We start from the raw sequence: 19,449 nt of genomic DNA, 5'->3' as shown, positions 1-19,449 counted from the left end.
CTTTTCATAAAAAACAGTGAACTTAGATTTTTAAATTTCATCTTATTCAACCGAAGTATAATAAAGCAAACTTTTTACTGAGCTTACCTGCGTATTGTAATCAACTAGTGATACGTAGCTGTAATACCATCTAGTGGTAGCTGCTCAAGTTGCATGAAATTGCTGTCTTGAGGCCATCTGGTGGCCAGATCTGTTTGGATTTCTTGTTAGCTTTAAGAGCTTAGTGCATGCAAGTGACAAACCTATTTCCCGTCTAAGTTGTGAAGTCCTCTTCTGTGTAGCATAACTAAATAGAATGAGACAACATGGTCAACAGAATAAAAGTCCTTTGTGTGAACAGCTGGGTTTTTTGCTTTAGCGTTTGATTCAGAAAGTTAGTGGAAAAAATTTAGAGAACAATATATTTTATTTCTAATAGGTGGCAAAATCATATGTTTTAAAAATTTTTGTTGCTCTTGAAATCTGTGACTATGCTGATAAGCCAAGAATCTGCTCTCTAAAGGTCAGAGCTGGTGTTTGTCTGAGTTTGAGGTAAATGAATGTATTAGTGAATATATTCATTTTGCTATGAATGTGAAATGCAACAAATTTTGCTACCAGACCACTTAATATATTTTTTCTGTTATGTATTTTTAAGTCAGTTGTGCCTTATACATCATAGTATACATAGTATACATAACATAAAATTCTTAGAATGCCGGAAGAGGTTGTTAATAGGTGAGCTTCTCAGAGGTTTTTTTTTGGGTTTTTTTTGGGTTTTTTTTTGTTTTTTTTTTTTTTAAATGCATAGCAAAACAGAGGAATTTCTGAGCTGTTTCTTTTCATTTTGAACACAGCTGTAGTGGTGATAGAGCAAGTAACTGTCATAAACTGAAGGACTTGGTTTTCATGCCTAATGAAGTCTTTTGAGTCATGTCTGATTGGCTTATTCTCAGCAATCTGGGAATTAATAAGAGGCTTATATGGTTATCTCTTATATTTATGGAGTGCCTTAGAAATATCAAGCAGCCCCAGAAAGAATTGCAGAATTTGTCTGGAGTCTTTGAAACCATGGAAGGGAGTTTTGGGTTGTCCCTACAACCAAGGAAAAATGAATGTTAATTTGAACCTCACATATGAGTAAATAAGGAGGAAGAAATGGAGAAAAGTGTTCAATTGTACAGCCAAACTGAAAGTTCTTGTATAAAGTTCTGATTTGTTCATTTTGAACAACACCTGGGCAATATAAACACTGTGTACAACTCACACCAATAAAATCTCATCGTGTAGAAAAATGTAAATGCATATATTGTCCCAGATGTTTTATGTAACAGATAATAGCCATACCAAAATTTTGTATATTAACATTCATACAATTATCAAAGCTACTAGATGCTTCAAACAGTTGATAAACTGCATTCAAGCTAGGTAATATATTTAGGGGTTTAACGCGGGCAGAAGTTGGAAGGTGGAGTTGCAGCACAGCCCTTGCTTGTGCGCTTCCCAAGGAGGGGTGAGCACAGTCTGAATTTTCTGCTGGGAGGATTCCTCTGTGTGAATTCAAGAAACCTGACTCATGTATGTCCAGATCACGAATCTTACACGGCTTTCTCTTCGGCATGCAAGAGAAACTGAGGGGAAGTCATCTGACTGAAATTGTTAATGTTGGAAGGAAATAAAGGAACTGTTTTGGGAGCGCTTGTTTCCCTCTGATTATCAGAGAAGCCTGGCTGACCTTCATACACCATCACCTGACTTCTTTCTGTATGCAGAAAGAATTTGATTTACATGGTTTTCCATACATGTTGGATGTAATACTGAATAATATTGAATAATTGGAATGAGGAAGCTTCCAGATGGGCATTAAGAAAAATTTGCCAACAAGGGCAATGAAGCAGTAGAAATAAATTGCCTAGGGAAGGTTTTGAGCATTCATCACTGAGTAGAAAAAAAAGTAACATTGTCTGTTGAAGTTGATAGCAAATGCTTCTAGTGATCATCGTCAGACTTGAGGTGAGCCCTTCAGGAAGGAGCAAAAATGTGTCCTAGTTTACGGGCGGTATAAATTCTGTGCGGAAATGGGAAGAATAATTCTAGTCGTGCATGAAAATCTGGATAGTATTATTTATTACAGTATGCTTAGTAAACCTAGGCCAGGTATGAAACATTAAGCTCTTTGGTGTTTACTGTATATTAAAGTAATAAGTCATTAGACAAACACATTGAAGAATAAAGGATGTAACTGAGCATGGCTGCTTTTTGTGTGTATAGTTGCCATTATAATCTTACCACAAGCTTGAGCCATGGTTAAAATTTGGAACCAACATAGGTCTTCACACCAGTTTTCCTGGCTTCTTTTCCATAATACTGAATATAAACTTAAGACAAGTGATTAATGTGTAGCTTTGGGAAGCTAAGTAAAATAGATCAGCAAGTGAAGTGCAATAACAACTGAGGAAAAAGCAGATTAGTTCTAGTGTGCTTATCATTATTGTTGCATCTTCTGATGTATTGCAATATGTATGAAAAAAAACATTGCACAAGATTGCTTAATAACTTGAAAAACTAAGTTTCCTTTGTTTACTGTAAATTGTGGGACTAGAATGAAAGGTGTCATTGCTTTGCAGCTTAATGAACACTAACAAAAAGCAAGCATGGATTAATAAATTGTTGATGCCCAAGTGCAGCTTCATACATCTTTTCCTTGCTGCTATAGTTACTGGAAAATGAAGAATGGCAATGGCAATGGATACAAGCTTGTCTGTCAAAACTAAGCCAACTCATTTTACTACAGCTTCTTCAGAATTGCTGATAGACAAAAGACTTTTGATTTCAAAGTTCGTTTTTTGGTATGAAAGATCCTGTGCTGACCACTGCCCCTCAGAAGAGAGCTTTGGATCTAGAAGTGGCTGATGGATAGCCTTATTTTCTATGTCAGATTCTGAGACTTTTACAACATGTAGAACATCCTGTGCTTTCTATTTCAGCTAGGGTTATCTCATTGCAAACCGTAAAGAGAAATAAAAGTAGAACATAGTTGTTGTTAGCATTATATTGGATATCAAGAAGACTTTTTATTAAAAAAGACCTTTAGTCCAATCCTTCTCCTCCCAAAAAGCAACTTATCTGTTTTTCCTTAGGAGTTTTGTTGTCATGAGGAAAAAATTTTAATTATTATATGCTTCTTATGTGAATTACATTAATATAGACTTCCTTTCTTCTCTTGTTGTCACTTCAGGAATGTATAAAACCCCAAAATCTTAGATTTGTCAGTCCCACTTGTCTGTATGCTGTTAAAGTAGCGAAGAAAGAGACTGAAATCATGATGCTGGTGCAGTCAGTGTCAGTTTCATGTGAATGTCTGGCATTTTTTAAAGGAAAGAGGACAATAACTGAAAGTTGGGTTCAAGTATGAATCCAGAAGCTGGCAATCTCTGGCACAGGGAACAATTCTTGCTGCAGGGTGATGAGTTGTGCAGTGGGAGAAGATGAACACAGAACCTGTCTCCATGAAGAGGATGGGCAAACATAAATTAATGCCTTTTTTAAAAATTAAATTCATGATGTAGTTGTAGCAGCTTGTTAGACTTGGTCTCATGTTTAGGAATGGCTTTCTTCTTTCTGATAGTGTGTATGAGTGCCAGATCAGGAACGTTGTATGAGAATGTCATGGGAAGCTGAAGCAGTATGAAGGATGAGGTCATCTCCTTAACTGCTGAGAAATGTCATTTACATTTCACGAAGTGAGTGGATGGATGCTGACAAGAAGTGGAGGATTGCGTTTGTTGAAGCCAGAAGCTCACACAATGACTTAGTTGTCTCTAGTAGAAACAGAAGGAAGTAAATACATCTAGAGAAAATAGTAGATGCTTCCTTTTACTAGTATCTCCCCTCATAATTTTATTTTCTCTCTCAGCTTAGTGGAAAAACTTGTGCTGTGGCAATATAGGGATGAAAATTATGGACAACTTGTGTTGCAATAATTAGGAATTACACAGAAAATAACATTAGTAACTCTAACCACATGCAGTGTAGGCTGCAAAGCTCAGACAACTTGCATGACTGGCAGAGGATATACGTGGAAATCATAGTGGAAAAAGGTACAGAAAGGCAGATGAGGCTAATCTTGATGTAGAGAAGAACAATCAGAATGTAGATAAAAACCTCATTTGTTACAGCCAACTCAGAAGTTGGAGATGTGTTTCTGAAAGGAAATAGTGTATTTTGTAACCAGGATGAGACAATGAATAGGAGTCTGAAAGTACCACCAGGACACTGAGGAGGTCAGAGAGAAGCAATGGGAAATACTGAAAACACTTAGACATTGTTGTTACCCATCTTAACTTTTTAAAAATGATGCAACGCCAAGGCAATGTTGAGAGGATCTCTCTAACATGTTGCCCAGGTTTTACAGAGATGGAGGTAGTACATTCCTCGTTATGCTGAAGAAACTTAAATAGTGAGATATTTCTTCTGTATATAGTTCACTTTTATTTGGATGTGTGAACTTGCGTAGTTTATAGCTTTGATGTGGTTTATGCCTTTTCCTTCCCCCTTGTATTGTCTGCTTAAATAACCTGATAGAACAGCACACCGGTTAAAGCGAAAAAGCTATTGTGCACAACCCTGGAACATGCTGATGATGCCTGTGCTTTCAGGAGTTGAGCAAACAACCTGGTGTTAAATATCCACCCAATACTCATCCAGCGACTGTAGAGCCTATTTTTAATGTTCCTGTAGGTCAAATTGAAAGGAGGGTAAAAATGTTACTGTGTTCAACTTTGATAAGAACTAATTTTTCCTTCCCCTTGTATTTACGATTGGGAAATTTAGTTGTTATAATGCATATACAAATTAATTCACATGTTATAGAGATCCTTATTTATATATATATATATATAAAAAATATAAGCATTCTGAGAATTCTTCTAGTCCACATAATCTATTAGAAACATGTCTATCTTCTGTCCTCTTTAGTGTGCCTATCTTGGGAGCCACAATCACCCTTTGTAGCTTGAGTAGTGGGGAGAAATGGAGAGAGTAATAAACTGTTATGCTGAGACAGGAGCAGGAATGCATTGAAGAACTACCTTCTGAAATCTGTTACTTAGAAAAGTTTGGGGGAATTGGAAGAGTTTGCTTAAAATAAGAGAAATCCTGTTTTCAAAACAACATATCCAAGCTTGCTAATATAAATGCTTTTCCGGTGTTTTGGGAAGATAGGTAAACATTAGGGTCACAATGTTGTTCTGTAGTTATTATGTAATAGAAATGCTCTTTTTTCATTCTTCTCTGCATATACCAAATTGGGTCAGCATTTATTCAAAGTTGTTTCTTATGGGTTGTATGCTGTTTTGTTTTTTTTTTTTGTTTGGTGGGTTTTGTTTGTTAGTTTTCTTTTTTTGTTGTTTGTTTGTTTTTTATTAATTAAGTCATGGTTTTGTTTTTTTTTCCCCAAAAAAGAGTAGTAATTGGTGTTAAAGTAAGCTTTCTCATTGCCTCTGGCTCTGTCTCAAGCAAGATGTTTTCTCACTTGTGCAAAATGACTGTGTTGATGGAAAGTCTTCCAAAACTTCTCTTGAAACTTCAGTTTCTTTACAGTTCATGGAGTCCCACTGCAGTTTGACTGATGACTTTAATTTTGCTTTTGTGGGCGAGTCATTGTGTCTTCGTGTGGATTGTTGGAGGAGTTGTAACAAGGTTTTAAATTACAAAAAAAGTGATTATTTATAGATAATCCTCCCAAATTGACTTTTGTTTAAGAAGACTATTGACCAATTTTCTTTTCCTAATGTTTTGCTCTAAAGTGTTCAAATATTTACTGAAAAGACAGACTTTTTTTCTGTGGTGATTTATTGTCTGAATTTGATGTAGGGTTTTGTGTTTGTTTTTTCCATAAGTTTGGGGATTTAATACATTAAGGATTTGCGTGCAGGGATTTTATTCCCCTCTGCCCCCCTTCCATTCCTGCTTGCCTCTTCAGTGGTTTATGTGTTTATTGTGGGCTTCACTCATGTTTTCAAATTTCCACTGTCTTGTCCTCTCCAGAACTCCCATATCATTGTCTTCCACCAGCTGCCCCAGCTCTTCTCTTTGGAGGTTTTCTTTTTAGTTGCCCTCACTCCCATAGCTGGGACATCACCGACTTGGGGATTCCCTCACGTTGACCTGATGCACCCAAACTGGAGTCAGTACAGATGATGCCGTTGATTGCCAAGTACATACATAGATATGAAACTTTCCATTGTAAAACCACTGGGAGTTCTGTAGAAGTGCTAACTGGAGTTACAGTGGTAGTTAAGCTCAATGTCCTTTTTGTTTCTCCATTTCTTAAGCTTCTGTGTAAAGCTTCCAAGGCTTCTTATATCTTATGCCTGAAAACAGTAACCAATGAATCATCAGCTTCTCAACTTATCTTCATTTCTATACTATGTTTAAAGAGCAAGAGCAGATACTTTCATTGTGTTTGATCCAAACTGGATAAAGCTGAATATGCAGTCTTGATACATGCACGTATGTGTGCATATAACTATATTTTGGTTATTGAAGTTTAGCAAGGTCTTTTCTTTGTTTTAATCCACATCTTGTACGTTATAGTCCTTTGTTTATATTTACCCTTCATGTCTAGTGTCCTCTGGTTAGATTTCTGTAGCAATGTAATGCTTTCCTTTATGTTGGAATTTTCTCTTGTTTAAAGTAGTAGGTTCCAACCAGTTTACCATTTGCTTTGTTATTAAGTAACTGTACCAGGGGGAATGTCTGGGTTCAAAGTCGATCTCTGAAAGCCTGAATTACCGGAAGGGAATTACTAACTGTGTAAGCATGGCCTTATTACTTTAAAAGTGAAATTAATGTTAAGTCTGTTTGCTTAGCTATACAGATTAACAGAAGCTACTGTTTCTTTTATTTTATAGTGGCGTTTATTTTCAACTGGATTGGATTTTGTTTATCCTTCTGTATAACAAATACCATAGCTGGGAGGTATGGTGCAATCTGTGGATTTGGTCTCTCCCTGATCAAATGGATTCTTATTGTACGGGTATGGTTTTTTTTTTTTTTTGATTCACACTGTACAGACACTATTTGTTGAACCAAACCATAACATTTCATTCAAGGATATATAATAATGGAATTAAAAATTAGTATAGTAAATTCCAGTATTTAACAAAGTGTCTAGAATTTTCTCTAACTTCTACTTTAGTTGGGAATTTACTTGCTATATATATGCTTACTAAGGGTGAAGCTTAATCTATTTTTATCTGACATAGCATTTTATGTTAGTCTTTCCACTGAATAAATGCAGATGACTCATTTTTTGCACAAATATTTTAAAACATAAAGAAGAAATGGAGCTGGTACCTAAAATGTCACCGGTATTATAGTGTCCTATATGAAAGGTTTATAAATAGCTCAGTCTGTTGGCTGGGGGAAAAAAAAAATTAGAAAACCTTTTTCCCTTGTATTTGATTATTTTATTCTCTGTAAGATATGTACTGAATCAAGTCAAAATTGAATATGAAATTAGTCACATTTTTACCATCTCAGATGCTAAATTTCTTGATGGTTTAACTGCAAGACTGGGTGCTTTTCAGGAAGGTATGTTAGCCAAGTGAAAGTTACTTAGCTAAGTGGATACTGGATGAAATGTAATGATTCTTCCTGAACTTGAATTCTGCACGACTGTGAGACACAACATTTAAAATTTCACCCTATCTAATGACGAGAGAGATCTTGGGTAACTTAGTTAACTTTTATGCCCTGTCAGCTCTGAATTTGTTATGTGTGTGTGCTAGTAACTTTAACTTGATTTGGTCTTGGCACAATAATACAGGGATTGTAGAGAGGAGAGATTGCATGGTCCTTCCTGGGCATGCTCTTCATTCTTCTTACAGCTGAGGGTGGGTTTTTCTTTGCTTTGCCAGGGCAGGGGAATTCTGCTGGACTAGATGTGATTCTTAGTTGGAATTCAGGATCTGGGATGGAATTTGTCTCAAGGGAGGGAGAAGACATCATTTTTTCAACTATGCGTGCATTGGGAATACCTTCAGCTTCCCTTGAGGTGTACTGAATAGAGGGTAGAATTGCTCATTGTGTCAGTGTTATTATTCCCCTCTGCTTGAAAATGTGCTCATAACGAATACAAAAATTAATATATGCCAAATTTCAGTGAAGAATTACTGTGTTCTAGGCTATATTTAAATTTCTGTATGTAATCTTTTACTAACTGTAAAATATTGGAGCTGACCAGTTCCAAGACCTCAGGGCTCTTTTTGCTTCGTAGTGAAGATTGTCATCTTGTGTTGTCTCCCTTTATAGAGACAACAACCGAAAGCTCGTAAGGTGTTATATCGCCAGTTTTGTTTTCATGGTGACACGCAAGTATGCCTGTGTGCGCAAAATTGTTCCGTTCCTTTGTTTCAAGCTCTTCAGAAGGCTTGTGCTGCCCTTTCTCACTGAGGGTCAGTAGTTACAAAACTTTTATAGTGTCTAAACAATCCTAGTTCCCATATGCTCTCTCTATAACAGTTTTTACTGCGAGGAAAAAGAAAAATAAAAGAACAAAAGCATGATTTTGCTGTGGGGGAAATTCTGCAGCTATGAATTCTTCTGCCTAAAGAAAGTGTGAGAGTAGTGCGCATAGGCCAGTATTTGATTGCTGGCTTTAGTAAATCTTCCCAGTTAAATGCAACTGTAACTTTTTAAAAGGTGGATTGGTATATATGTTTAGAGAATTGAAAATGCTGACTCTCAAGAGAGCTGGGATGAGTAATGTTGTGAATTTCCTGGGAACTTGAGTATTCATTTGATATTTTAATGACATGTCAAAATATGAAATGCTTACCCCACTGAATCATAGAAAAGCTAGTATTTATATAGGAATAATGTAAGAACCAATTTTTCAGTTCAACTTTGCAATTCTTGATTTTTTTTTTTTTTTTTTCTTGGATTGCCCATAAAAATGAATACAGTACAGGATTAAACCTTTAAAGAATTTATGTGGTCTGGCTTTATTCTGGAGAAAACATGTGGATTTCAGTGCACAGTTACTCGAAGAAAAAAACAGCTATTATATCTACAGTTCTTTAAATGTTTTGGATTTTTATCTGGTTGCATATGTGGCACAGTATCCTCTCTTCTTTTTTTTAAGAGTAAACTGAATTATGTGCCTGAATTAGGTGATTTCTTGGTTGCTACTACTGAAATGACGAATGATAAGCACCGTGGCAGGATGCAGTAAACAAACTGCCTCGCAGTAGGACGGGAAGTGTATGAGAAGTGTGCAGAGCCACTGAGCAGGTTATTTTATTCTTTCTGGCAACTTTTCACCCATCTCCCCGTTCCTACTTGTGATGCGCGTTTTGGAGACATTTGATTAGCCTTTTTATCAGTGAAGCATGCAGTCTGGAGTCTGGTAAAGGCACAGATACCTGTCTCCAACACCATCGCACGCTGCCCTCCAGCTGCCTCCCACATCACAGTGAGGACAAAACAGTCTACCATGGTCACTAACAGGAACAGTTGAAATACCACTTCAAGGTTCATTTAGTTGCGTTCAGCTCACTGCTGGGAACTGAATGCTGGTTTGAAAATGAAAAGACTTTAATGAGTTGGGGGTCTTTATGGGGCTGGTATTCTTGGCAGCGATTAACAGTAGGGGGTATACAGAAGGTCAAAAGCTCTTCTTTTGAGGGGTCAGCAGAACATCCCTGTCTGATAAGATTAAACTAATGTGGCTTTTGGTGTTAATATCTAAAGCAGCAGGCTGCTGTAATGTGTTTGGGGTGGCAGGCATTGGGGGGAAAAAAGGAAAATCGGCAAGTGGGGACTCATTATAACAGAAGATGTCAGAGGATTCTGGCAAGCGGTACAAGGGTTTGTTTAATATGTGTAATTTTATATATATGCACACACACACATTTTTTTTTTTTTTTTAGAGGTTTTAAAATAACTTTGCCACAGACTGATGCTGGAAGTGTTATTTGTATATTAAACTGCTGCACAAATACCAGGTTTGCATTTTAGTTGAAAGTAGTACTTCTATTTAAACTTACCTTTTCCTCTATGCTTTCTGTATTCACATAGTATATTGAATGTGTTTTTGTCATCCCTCTTGCTGTAGCTAAGTCTCTTGTATGAATTTCAGTTTTCAGATTATTTTACTGGATATTTCAATGGACAGTACTGGCTTTGGTGGATATTTCTTGTACTTGGTAAGTGGCAATTGAAAACGTTTCTGTTTTGATGTGGAAGTACTTAAACATGAATCACATAAATAAGAGTTCTGTAACATGTTTAGCTATGTGTTTTTCTTTAGCTGCTGATATTTTTGTGTTGTTTTTATTTCCGTAGTATTCGCGAGGTTATTGGTTACCATAGTGGTGTTATTGTGTGAACTGCGGACTGTTCAAATAACCTTCAGCTCAAAAAGCTTTGCTCTACATATGTAATCATATGCATACCTGAGTCTTTTAGTTTCTGCGTTTTAAGCTGCTTCTACTTATCTAGGGGTGCAGAACTGTGTAATGAAACTCCACAGCTTTATGTAGAGAACTTATTGAAAAGTGAGTGATATCTAGTGCTTACTTACCTGTATAAACATGTATGTCAAGCATTAGATTTTAAGAAATGTGACTGATCCTGGGAAGGTGGAGTCTGCTGTCTTGTGCCTAAGTTCATGAAATGCCCTTTTTCTAGTCCTTTGAAATGCACACTGCATCAGTAGCTTCTCAGTCAGACAAGAGAACAGCTTCATGCTTTCTGATCACAGCGCTCCCATGATCTCAGCTTTCTCTTGAGAGATTGTTCTGCCCATGTTCGAAATCTTGTGCACATCAAATTCTGCTCTTGTCTGTTTTTAGTTAGGACATACCAAACCCCAGCCACTATACCTTTTTTTCCTACTGTGGATTCTGTAATTTGAATATGGAATCTGGAATTATTTTATTTTACAGAAATGAACGCTACTATCCATTTCCTCTCTGGAACTGTAGTAAACTATTGCTGGTTCAGTAGGTGGCACTCTTCCCTTTGAGTCAATTGACTCAAATGGCTAAACAACAAATGTGAGAATGAAATGTTGAGTACATTTAAAAAAGATAAAAGCACCACTGAGATCCTGTTTGTGAGTTGCTGTTTATCTCGCAAGAAATAAATGTTACCTAAAATTTTCTCGTATCTGCCTTTTAGTACGGTTTGAGGACATTCATCAGACTTGTTAATACTCGACTTGTTTTACTGTTGGGCACTTGAGATACATGGAAACTGCAGAGCACATCACAGCACCAGTCCCTTGAATGCTTTCATATTCTGTTGGAGGTGATTGTTTTTAAGTAGGAAGTAAAATGACTCTTTACAGGTACAAACATCTCCAGATAAATCTTTTTTAATAAAGAAACCCTTGTGGTGCCTGAGGTTGAGGTTTGACACTTTTTTTCTCTTGGATGAAAATAGTGTGTTCTTCCCCTAACATTTTCCCTCACCATGTCTATGGAAAAAGCTGTGCACTTGTAGTTCTTTTCTTACTAGTCTTCTGCAGTGCTTGTTCAGAAGTTTGGTCACTTAGATTTAAGAAAGCCTTGTTTTCAGCCTTAACTGTTTGAAGATTTTTGTTTTGTTTTACTTTAACACACAAAGTTTATTCATTCCAAGACATATTATAAAAGGCACTGTGAGGCAGGCGGTATGCATCCAGCCATCAATGCTCCCTTGTCTTATGAACTTTTTGCATGAAATACACCAACTGATAACGTGGATATACTGAGATTGCTAGAACACCATAGAAGGATTTAACCCAACAGAGCTACTGAGCAGGATGTGGAGGAGCATTATTGAGTCTTGGGAGCGGTGCCAAGCAGATCTGTATTTCATTGTTCCGGATAACTCTCCCATTAGAGCATGCGAGAGAGCATGTCCTGCATCTCTTCAGAAGTGAAAGAACCAAGTTGGATTCTTCTATTTGCATAATCCTTTGAACATACCTGAGCACACCTTTTGCCATGTTCTCTCTTCTGGTGCTCACCCAGCTGCTTCTGCTCCCTTCTTTCAACATCTGAAAAAATCTGCTCATGCTTCACAGAAAAGTGAAGTCTGCTTCCAAGGAGCTGTCATGTACAGTGAATAAATTGGAGAAAGACAATTCAAATTTTTAAATTTAAATGTTAGCCAATATTTCTTTTTGAGGAACACAATGGAAAGTGTTTTGGTTTTGTTTTATTTTATTTTTCTTTCCTTCCCTAAACAGAGAAATATAAAATATGGGTTGAACTTGGACTGGTTTTCCAACATGTGTAATGCAGAAAGTATGCTTTCAGAAAGGCACCTTGAGAGCTGCCTGCCCACCTTTTGCTGTTTCAGCTGCTTTTCAGTTGAACATGGGACCATCATCTCTGGGAACGTCTGGGTAGCAGCTTTTGTAGTAGGCTTTTGATCCAGACCTTAGTGCTTTCATCTCCTTGCAGAATTCACCTTAATCACAGAAACGTGTCTGGCTTAGGTCAAAGTTCCAGTGGTTAGCAGAGCATTCTCTGTTTGTTTTTTTTTTTTGTGTGTGTGTGTGTGCGTGTGTGTCCTAAGGAGGTTTTCGTTTTGTTTTGTTTTTTAAAAAAAGGCAGAAAGTAAATAAAATGAAAATTTACAAGTAAAAAGCACTTAGAAGAAACGAGTGTAGGATAAAAAATCAGTAGTCTCAACGTGGAGAGCAGGTGGTAAAACTGCGTCACATAGAAAAATATCAATGTAACCATGGAGATTGTTTATTAGGATGTAGGATGATGAAAATGATGAAATCTTTTGCTAAAGTGTTTACGCTTCAGTTTAGATTTTCGTTTGAACCTTTGGAATCTTAATACATATGTGTATATGTGTATACACATAAGCATATATCTTCAAGGTACATATGTATTCATTAAATCAGGATAGTTGCGCTCTAGTCTTGTGTTTCTCTCCACTGGGTGTGGAATTTGGATTTCTACCCCCCAACTCTTTGGGCAGATTGTTTCTTCTCTCTTGTATTCTCCCTGATCTGACTGATAAATGGATTAATCTGTTGAAGGTTACTTAGCAGAGGAAAATGAACCAAAGAGCTGTGTCCACTATGCAATAATATCTTTTTCTGGGTTTGTTTGGTCAGATGCCCAGTGAATTGGTAACATGATGGTGATTTCCACTGTTGCAATTGTAGCTTCTGTGTGACTGTTCTGTATCTCTTGTTCCTCTTAAAAGAGATAAAATATTCTTTCAAATGGAGTTAAATTTAAATACTTAAAATAATTTGAAATGTGGAGTTGACCAAAAAAAAAAGTAATCATAACACATGTTGAGTAGTTTGCTTTGAATCTGTTTCCTTCCTGCTCTTCAACTGATTCATTTTCCTGGATGGTTAAATCTCAAGCCATAATCTGTTATATTTTATTATAGGCTTGTTGCTAGATCGGTCTGTGCCTTTTTTTTTTTTTCCTCTTTTGACTTGAAATATATTTCTCTTATGCACTTATAAAGGTATGTTTTGTGCTCTGAATAGTCTTTTAACACACTGATAACTAATTTTAAGAATTCTACTTGAAAAGAATGTGGAGCATGTATTCTTTTTTTATGTTTTTCTTTTTGTTTCATGCAGTCTTTAGCAACTGATACTTGAACCCAGAATGAACGTAACATTTCTAAAAAGCCGTCCATAAGGCTGCATCCTAATGTCACAAGACAAAAGCAGTAGGCCTTCATTTTGAATTTGTGAATGATGCATAGAGACATTGATGTCTTTAGTATAATCTAGATTTCTAAAAAATATGTTAATAAAAATAATGTGGAATAGTGTCTGCTTGGGTTGATATACTTCATTTTGTGCGTTTTCTACACTTTCAGGACTCCTCCTGTTCTTTCGGGGCTTTGTTAATTATCTTAAAGTCAGAAATATGTCTGAAAGCATGGCAGCTGCTCACAGAACAAGATTTTTTTTCTTGTACTGAAGGTAAGCAATTTTTAGTGATAAGGTTATCTCTCCCAGGAAAACTGAGAAGAATTAAATACTTAGAGATAAATAATCAAACTTCTGTCACTAAACAGAAGTCACATGATTTTTAAACATCTGTCATGAATTTTGTACATCTTCTACGTGGACTTATATCCGAAGACTCTTGAAGTCATGAAATTGAAGGTAAATAGTGCATCCTTATTGCCTCCAGTCCTCCCTGGAACTAGTGTTACTAAAAAAAAATGAAGAGGAACCTGTTGTCTTTCCTAAGCAAGAAGCAATATCTACTCCCTGTCAGGATACTGTACTTTGTATTAGAAACCTGGCTTTAGCAGTCAACCTGTTGGGAGCATGTTAGGAAGCACTAAGCTGCCCACATATTAAACGCGATTGACATGGGTCTGAACATGCGAACAATAGAGGAATATTGTCTCTCTTTACATGACTGGATTAAGACAGTCATGTATGAGTATGATTATTCTGTATGCAACAATGTGCTGTGTATATCCTTCAGGTAGCTGACTAATCAGTCTGGCACATATCCACTCTCTTTTAATATGCTTTTTATCCATTAGGTGGATCTATTAGACTTCACTGTGTAACTTAAATCAGGGGTCCCCATTCGCAATTAACATTTTTACTTAGACTGCATGATGAGATAAATCTAAGCCTAGAAATAAATACCATAGCACTTTCATTACTCTGCAGCTTACTTAAAAAGCATAAATACTGTATTTTGGCTTAACTGAGAAGTTATGTTTGCTATAATAAAGGTTAGTCATAGGACCAGTATGAAGTAACCAACAACACATTATTGAAGCCTGAAAAAAACTGAGACAGTATTTGCCTACAAAAAATGGTTCCTATTATATAAGACAGTGATATTCATTTAAAATGGGCTAATAAATATTGGTGCTATACTACATAGTTCTTGATCATGGAATAAATCTGTTAATAGAACAGTAACATAATATTTCTTTGTAATGTGCTATTTTTTGGTCAAAATTATGCTGCAAGTTAAATAACTAATGCCTATGTTGCCTTCTAGTAACCAACCCAAATTGGCATCTATTTGGCAGCATTTCCTTTTTACAGTAATATCTCTCTTTTTCTTAGTAATATGGAAACCTCTTCAGAAATACTGAAATTTGTAGAGATGAGACCGAAAATACCTGTTAGCTGTCAGTACAGTAAAGTGTAAAAACAATACTTAAAAATAATTTTAAAGATTAATTAGTATTTGAAAACTGTAGCTTGAAGGGAATAATGAGAGTGTATGATAATGTGGTCTGGGAATCTTTGTTCTGATGAAACTAAAATTCTGCTTTGGGACAAAATGGTATTTAATTCAGCCTTAACTGGAGTTAATGAGTTTTCCTATCTGAGTTCAGTGGTTTTGAATTTTTCCTTTCATCCCCGAGTTGTAGGGGCTGATAAGGTCCATTAGAGAGCTGGACACATAAATATATTTTTTGAAGTATCTGAAGTATTGAAACAAGAAGTTCAGATTAATTGCTGTCATACTTGAATGTCCTTGTTCTTGCATAGACAGGTAATTTCCTCCTCAGTGGGTATTAGTTTTAATAAACAGCAAGTGTTGCCTGTACAGTTAGAAAATACTCTCAGGTGTTCTTTGAAATCATAACAAAATAATAGTAAGCTTTCTTTTCCATTTTTGTGCTGTCTTGACATGGGGGGCAAAGGGCGGCTGCGTTGTTGCTTCTCAGTTTAATGTTGGTCAGCAACGCTGCTTCTGGTGAATCACTGCGATGAACTGAAGTGCAACTCTCTCTTTATCTCCAGACTGCATTGAACAGACATTCCTTTCCCATCCCAGTGTGAAGCTTCCAGATGATCTGTAACACTCTGAGTTAATAGAAGACTACTAAAACCAGAAGATGAATTAGTGAAGATACGGCTTCAAAAACAAATGACAGGATGGCTTATGCTCAAATGCCAGTTCTGGTCATTCTAGTAAATATTTATAATTGCTGCCTTTTGTTTTAGCACATTTGTATATGTGCTTATGAAAAAGATAGTATTGAAGTAAGAACAAACCATCTGTTAGTATAGATTAGGTACAGTCAGACTCAGTTAATCTGTGCTTGTTGTATCTGAAAGATTTAAGTGGTAACTTGTTTCACAGCGTGTATGTACCACTGAGTTGTTGATCTGAACTTCGAGTACGATGGAATGCATTAAAAGATTCAGATTATCCAGTTCAGACAGGTTTGGTTTTTTTATATAATTTAGATTCACTTAATGATTGCGTAGAACATTAAGTTTACTAAACCCCAAAGTTCCTTGTTGTCACAAACTTGTATTCGCCAATATTTTAGCAAATTCAAACCAATATAATGGTTTACTTAAAACTGATACTCTGAGTCCCCTGTAAATAACTCTGCATAAATGACTGTTCGAATTGCTTCTTAGGAAATATGCCAGAATATATTTTGTAACAGCATATTCTCTAAATTTTGTTTAATCTTAGAGCTACGTACGTATTTTTTGTTAATTGGCCATTAAGGGTATAGTTACTATTAGATGTAATTTTGGAGGTAAAGGCATTCATCCTAACTTTCCTCACATTAATTATTATCAACAGGTTTGGGCTTGAGACTGAAAGTCCTTTATTCATAAGCATGATCCCATTAAAAGATGGAGTTTGTTCACATTCACAGGGATGGACAGCCTGACATCGTTAGTCCTTGGTTATGCGGTTGGATCCTTGTAGGTGCGTCTCTGTTCCTGAAACAGAGTATTGCAAGTGTATTCCCTGGGTTATAACATTGGCTCTGTTTAAGAAGTCTTGAATTCCATATAAATATAACATCCACAATGAGGGTTTCTCAAAAAAATTCATATAGCTATCTTGCAATGCTTGTTTAGAATACATACTTTGCCATTTCCTAAGAATAAACTTATTTAAATGTAAGGTAATTTTGGAAATAATCTGTGAAGGAAAAAAAGAAATCAAACCACCTTACTTTTAAAGCTCTGAAAGTAGAAAATGTGTGTTGCACCTCTCCTAGTGTTCATTTAAATATACTATTACTTTCTTATAAATATCATCTCTTTAAGGGGTACTGTCTACTGTTTATGCATGTGTGGTTTCCTTTAAAGTTTTTGAAAGTTATGCTGCTCCTCAAGTAGGAGAATACATCTCTCAGTCCTTTGTACAACTGGAATCTCAGTTGCAAAAATACATTGGTTGTTGGTTGCACCTTTGAGGAAAAAAAAACACCAAACACTTTCCTCCAGTTTTACTTTTTATATTAGAATTCTGCCTTTTTATTACTAACATTAAAACCAGTGAGGTTTATGTTGTTTTAAGCTAGTGTTGTACTCCGTTTTGTATCTATAATGAATGTTTAAAATATACATATGTAAGCTGGTTATGTTACTCATTTTCTTAATCTTTCAGAGACAGTGAAAGTGACTAAAACTTTAGGGACACCTCCACTTCCCAGCTTTTTATGGAAAGAATAAAATTAAGTATTATATTCAATATCTGATTGGGATTTCCTTCTAACTTATCTGTTTCTTTCTGTGTTCTTTTGCATTCATTGTGCAAACAAAAAAAAAGCGGATAATAAAACATTGCTTTGTTTTGCTAATTAAGACTTACGCTTCTTCATTTTTTTGTAGTTCATATTGAAAAATGCACAGTGCAATATTTGTGTCAGCATGGAATTATAGACAAATTACTTTGCAAAATGGTTACTAACCAATCCTTTCTACTCTTCTCTTTTTCATCATGTTTTATGACGACAAACTGTATTTCTTTTAAGGAGTTAATACAACTGTACAAACAATGCAATATTGATTCATTTTCCATGTTTACCAATGTCAACTAGTACTATTTGCCAACTACATCAGTTTTCCCAAATTAAGTAGTGGTCTTCTGATGGATTTATTTCTGTTTGCTCCACTGTTATAGAAATCTTCATACAGATACTTTTTTTTCCTGGACTAGCTTTGAAAAGTAGGGTTAAAAGTAGGGTTAAAAACATACACATGTTATCTAATCCTCTATAGTTGATGCAGCGTTTTGGTAGCCTGAAATCTCATCAGCAGGAGGAAGGGAATTGGGACACTGTTTTCAAAGACTCTGCAATCTATTCCAGATGTGTCAAATGCTGCATATTTTCCTTGCTATTTCCTGTGAGCTCGGTTAGGAGCAGCTGGCTCTGTGGTTTGGAGACACCTGGCCAGCTTCGCTTTGTGTCTTAGTCCAGAGGGAGAAGGGGGGAAGCTCCAGTATCGCAATGAAGTTGACTGTAAACAGATTTTGTATGAATGCAAATAAGGCTTTGAAGTTGGGGGCAGAAACAGCTGGGAGAGGCGAGGTGGGGAGAGAAAATTCCATTTTATTCAAGCAGCTGGCATGAATGTGATTTCTTTAGTTTTGTCATCTACCTTTATTGATGTGGACACCATGGGGAGATGGAGATCTTGAATATGGCTCAAGGATCCTGTGACTACTAGTGCATTTCACAAATGATCCATCAGTCACACTCTGAGTGCAGATGACTGATGGAATTGGACTTCTTTGTCAGAGGAGGTTGTCTCCAAGCTTTCACTTTGCTGTTTCACCAAGAGTATGGACACGGTCCTCATCCTGCAACACCTTTTCACCTGGTTTCAACACCCTGCTCTTTCTGGGTCTACTTCCCTCCCCTTGAATGATGACAACAGGTGAGGAAAAGTGCTTTTATTAATGTGCAATCACAAGTATCAAATCATCAGAAAGCTTTTAATCTCTTCCGTTTTTGAGTGTTTTCCCACAGTACTCCACATTAGTCCCTCCCATGTGGTTGCCTGCATTCTTGAACAAAATGTTCATCTCATCAAACTACTTTTGCTTCTTGGACTTCTGAAGAGAAGGTGAATAACCTCTGGTATGGAAATAGGTATTTCTCAGTAAGGAGAAACAAAGCATTTGACACAGTCTCCCACTGCATCCTTACTGCTAAACTCAGTAAGTGTGGACTGGATCATCGAGTAGTGAGATGGACTGGGAACTGGCCAAAGGGAAGAAGCCAGAGAGTTGTGGTCAATGGAGCAGAGGCCAGTTGGAGGCCTGTATCTAGTGGAGTGTCTCAACGGTCAGTACTGGGGCCTATATTATTCAAATATTAATCAATTATTTGGATGAGGGAATAGAGTGCACTGTCAGCAAGTTAGCTGATGACACCAAGCTGGGAGGAGTGGCTGACATGCCAGAAGGCTGTGCTGCCGTCCAGCGAGACGTGGACAGGCTGGAGAGTTGGGCGGGGAAAAATTTAATGAAAAATAACAAGTGCAAGTGTAGAGTCTTGCATCTGGGCAGGAACAACCCCAGGTTCCAGTATAAGTTGAGGAATGACCTATTAGAGAGCAGTGTAGGGGAAAGGGACCTGGGGGTCCTGGTGGACAGCAGGATGACCATGAGCCAGCACTGTGCCCTTGTGGCCAGGAAGGCCAATGGCATCCTGGGGTGTATTAGAAGGGGGGTGGTT

General features: G+C 36.7%; 1 protein-coding gene across 2 annotated transcripts in view; it reads left to right on the top strand.

The window, feature by feature from the left end:
• Positions 1-17,565, top strand: part of NDFIP2 (Nedd4 family interacting protein 2) — a 46,746-nt gene extending 29,181 nt beyond the window's left edge. For both annotated transcript variants that reach the window (XM_082059093.1, XM_082059094.1), the window contains 4 exons: positions 6,894-7,018; positions 10,124-10,190; positions 13,840-13,945; positions 15,752-17,565. In XM_082059093.1, the coding sequence (XP_081915219.1) occupies positions 6,894-7,018; positions 10,124-10,190; positions 13,840-13,943 (296 nt within the window). In that variant the 3' untranslated portion in view covers positions 13,944-13,945; positions 15,752-17,565. The remainder of the gene's footprint in view (positions 1-6,893; positions 7,019-10,123; positions 10,191-13,839; positions 13,946-15,751) is intronic.
• The last annotated feature ends 1,884 nt before the right edge of the window (positions 17,566-19,449 follow it).

This window comes from Streptopelia decaocto (genome assembly GCF_964273445.1).
Source record: "Streptopelia decaocto genome assembly, chromosome: 1".
Taxonomy (NCBI): domain Eukaryota; kingdom Metazoa; phylum Chordata; class Aves; order Columbiformes; family Columbidae; genus Streptopelia; species Streptopelia decaocto.
Note: the sequence above shows the minus strand (reverse complement) of the source record. Positions and strands in the feature narration are given on the sequence as shown.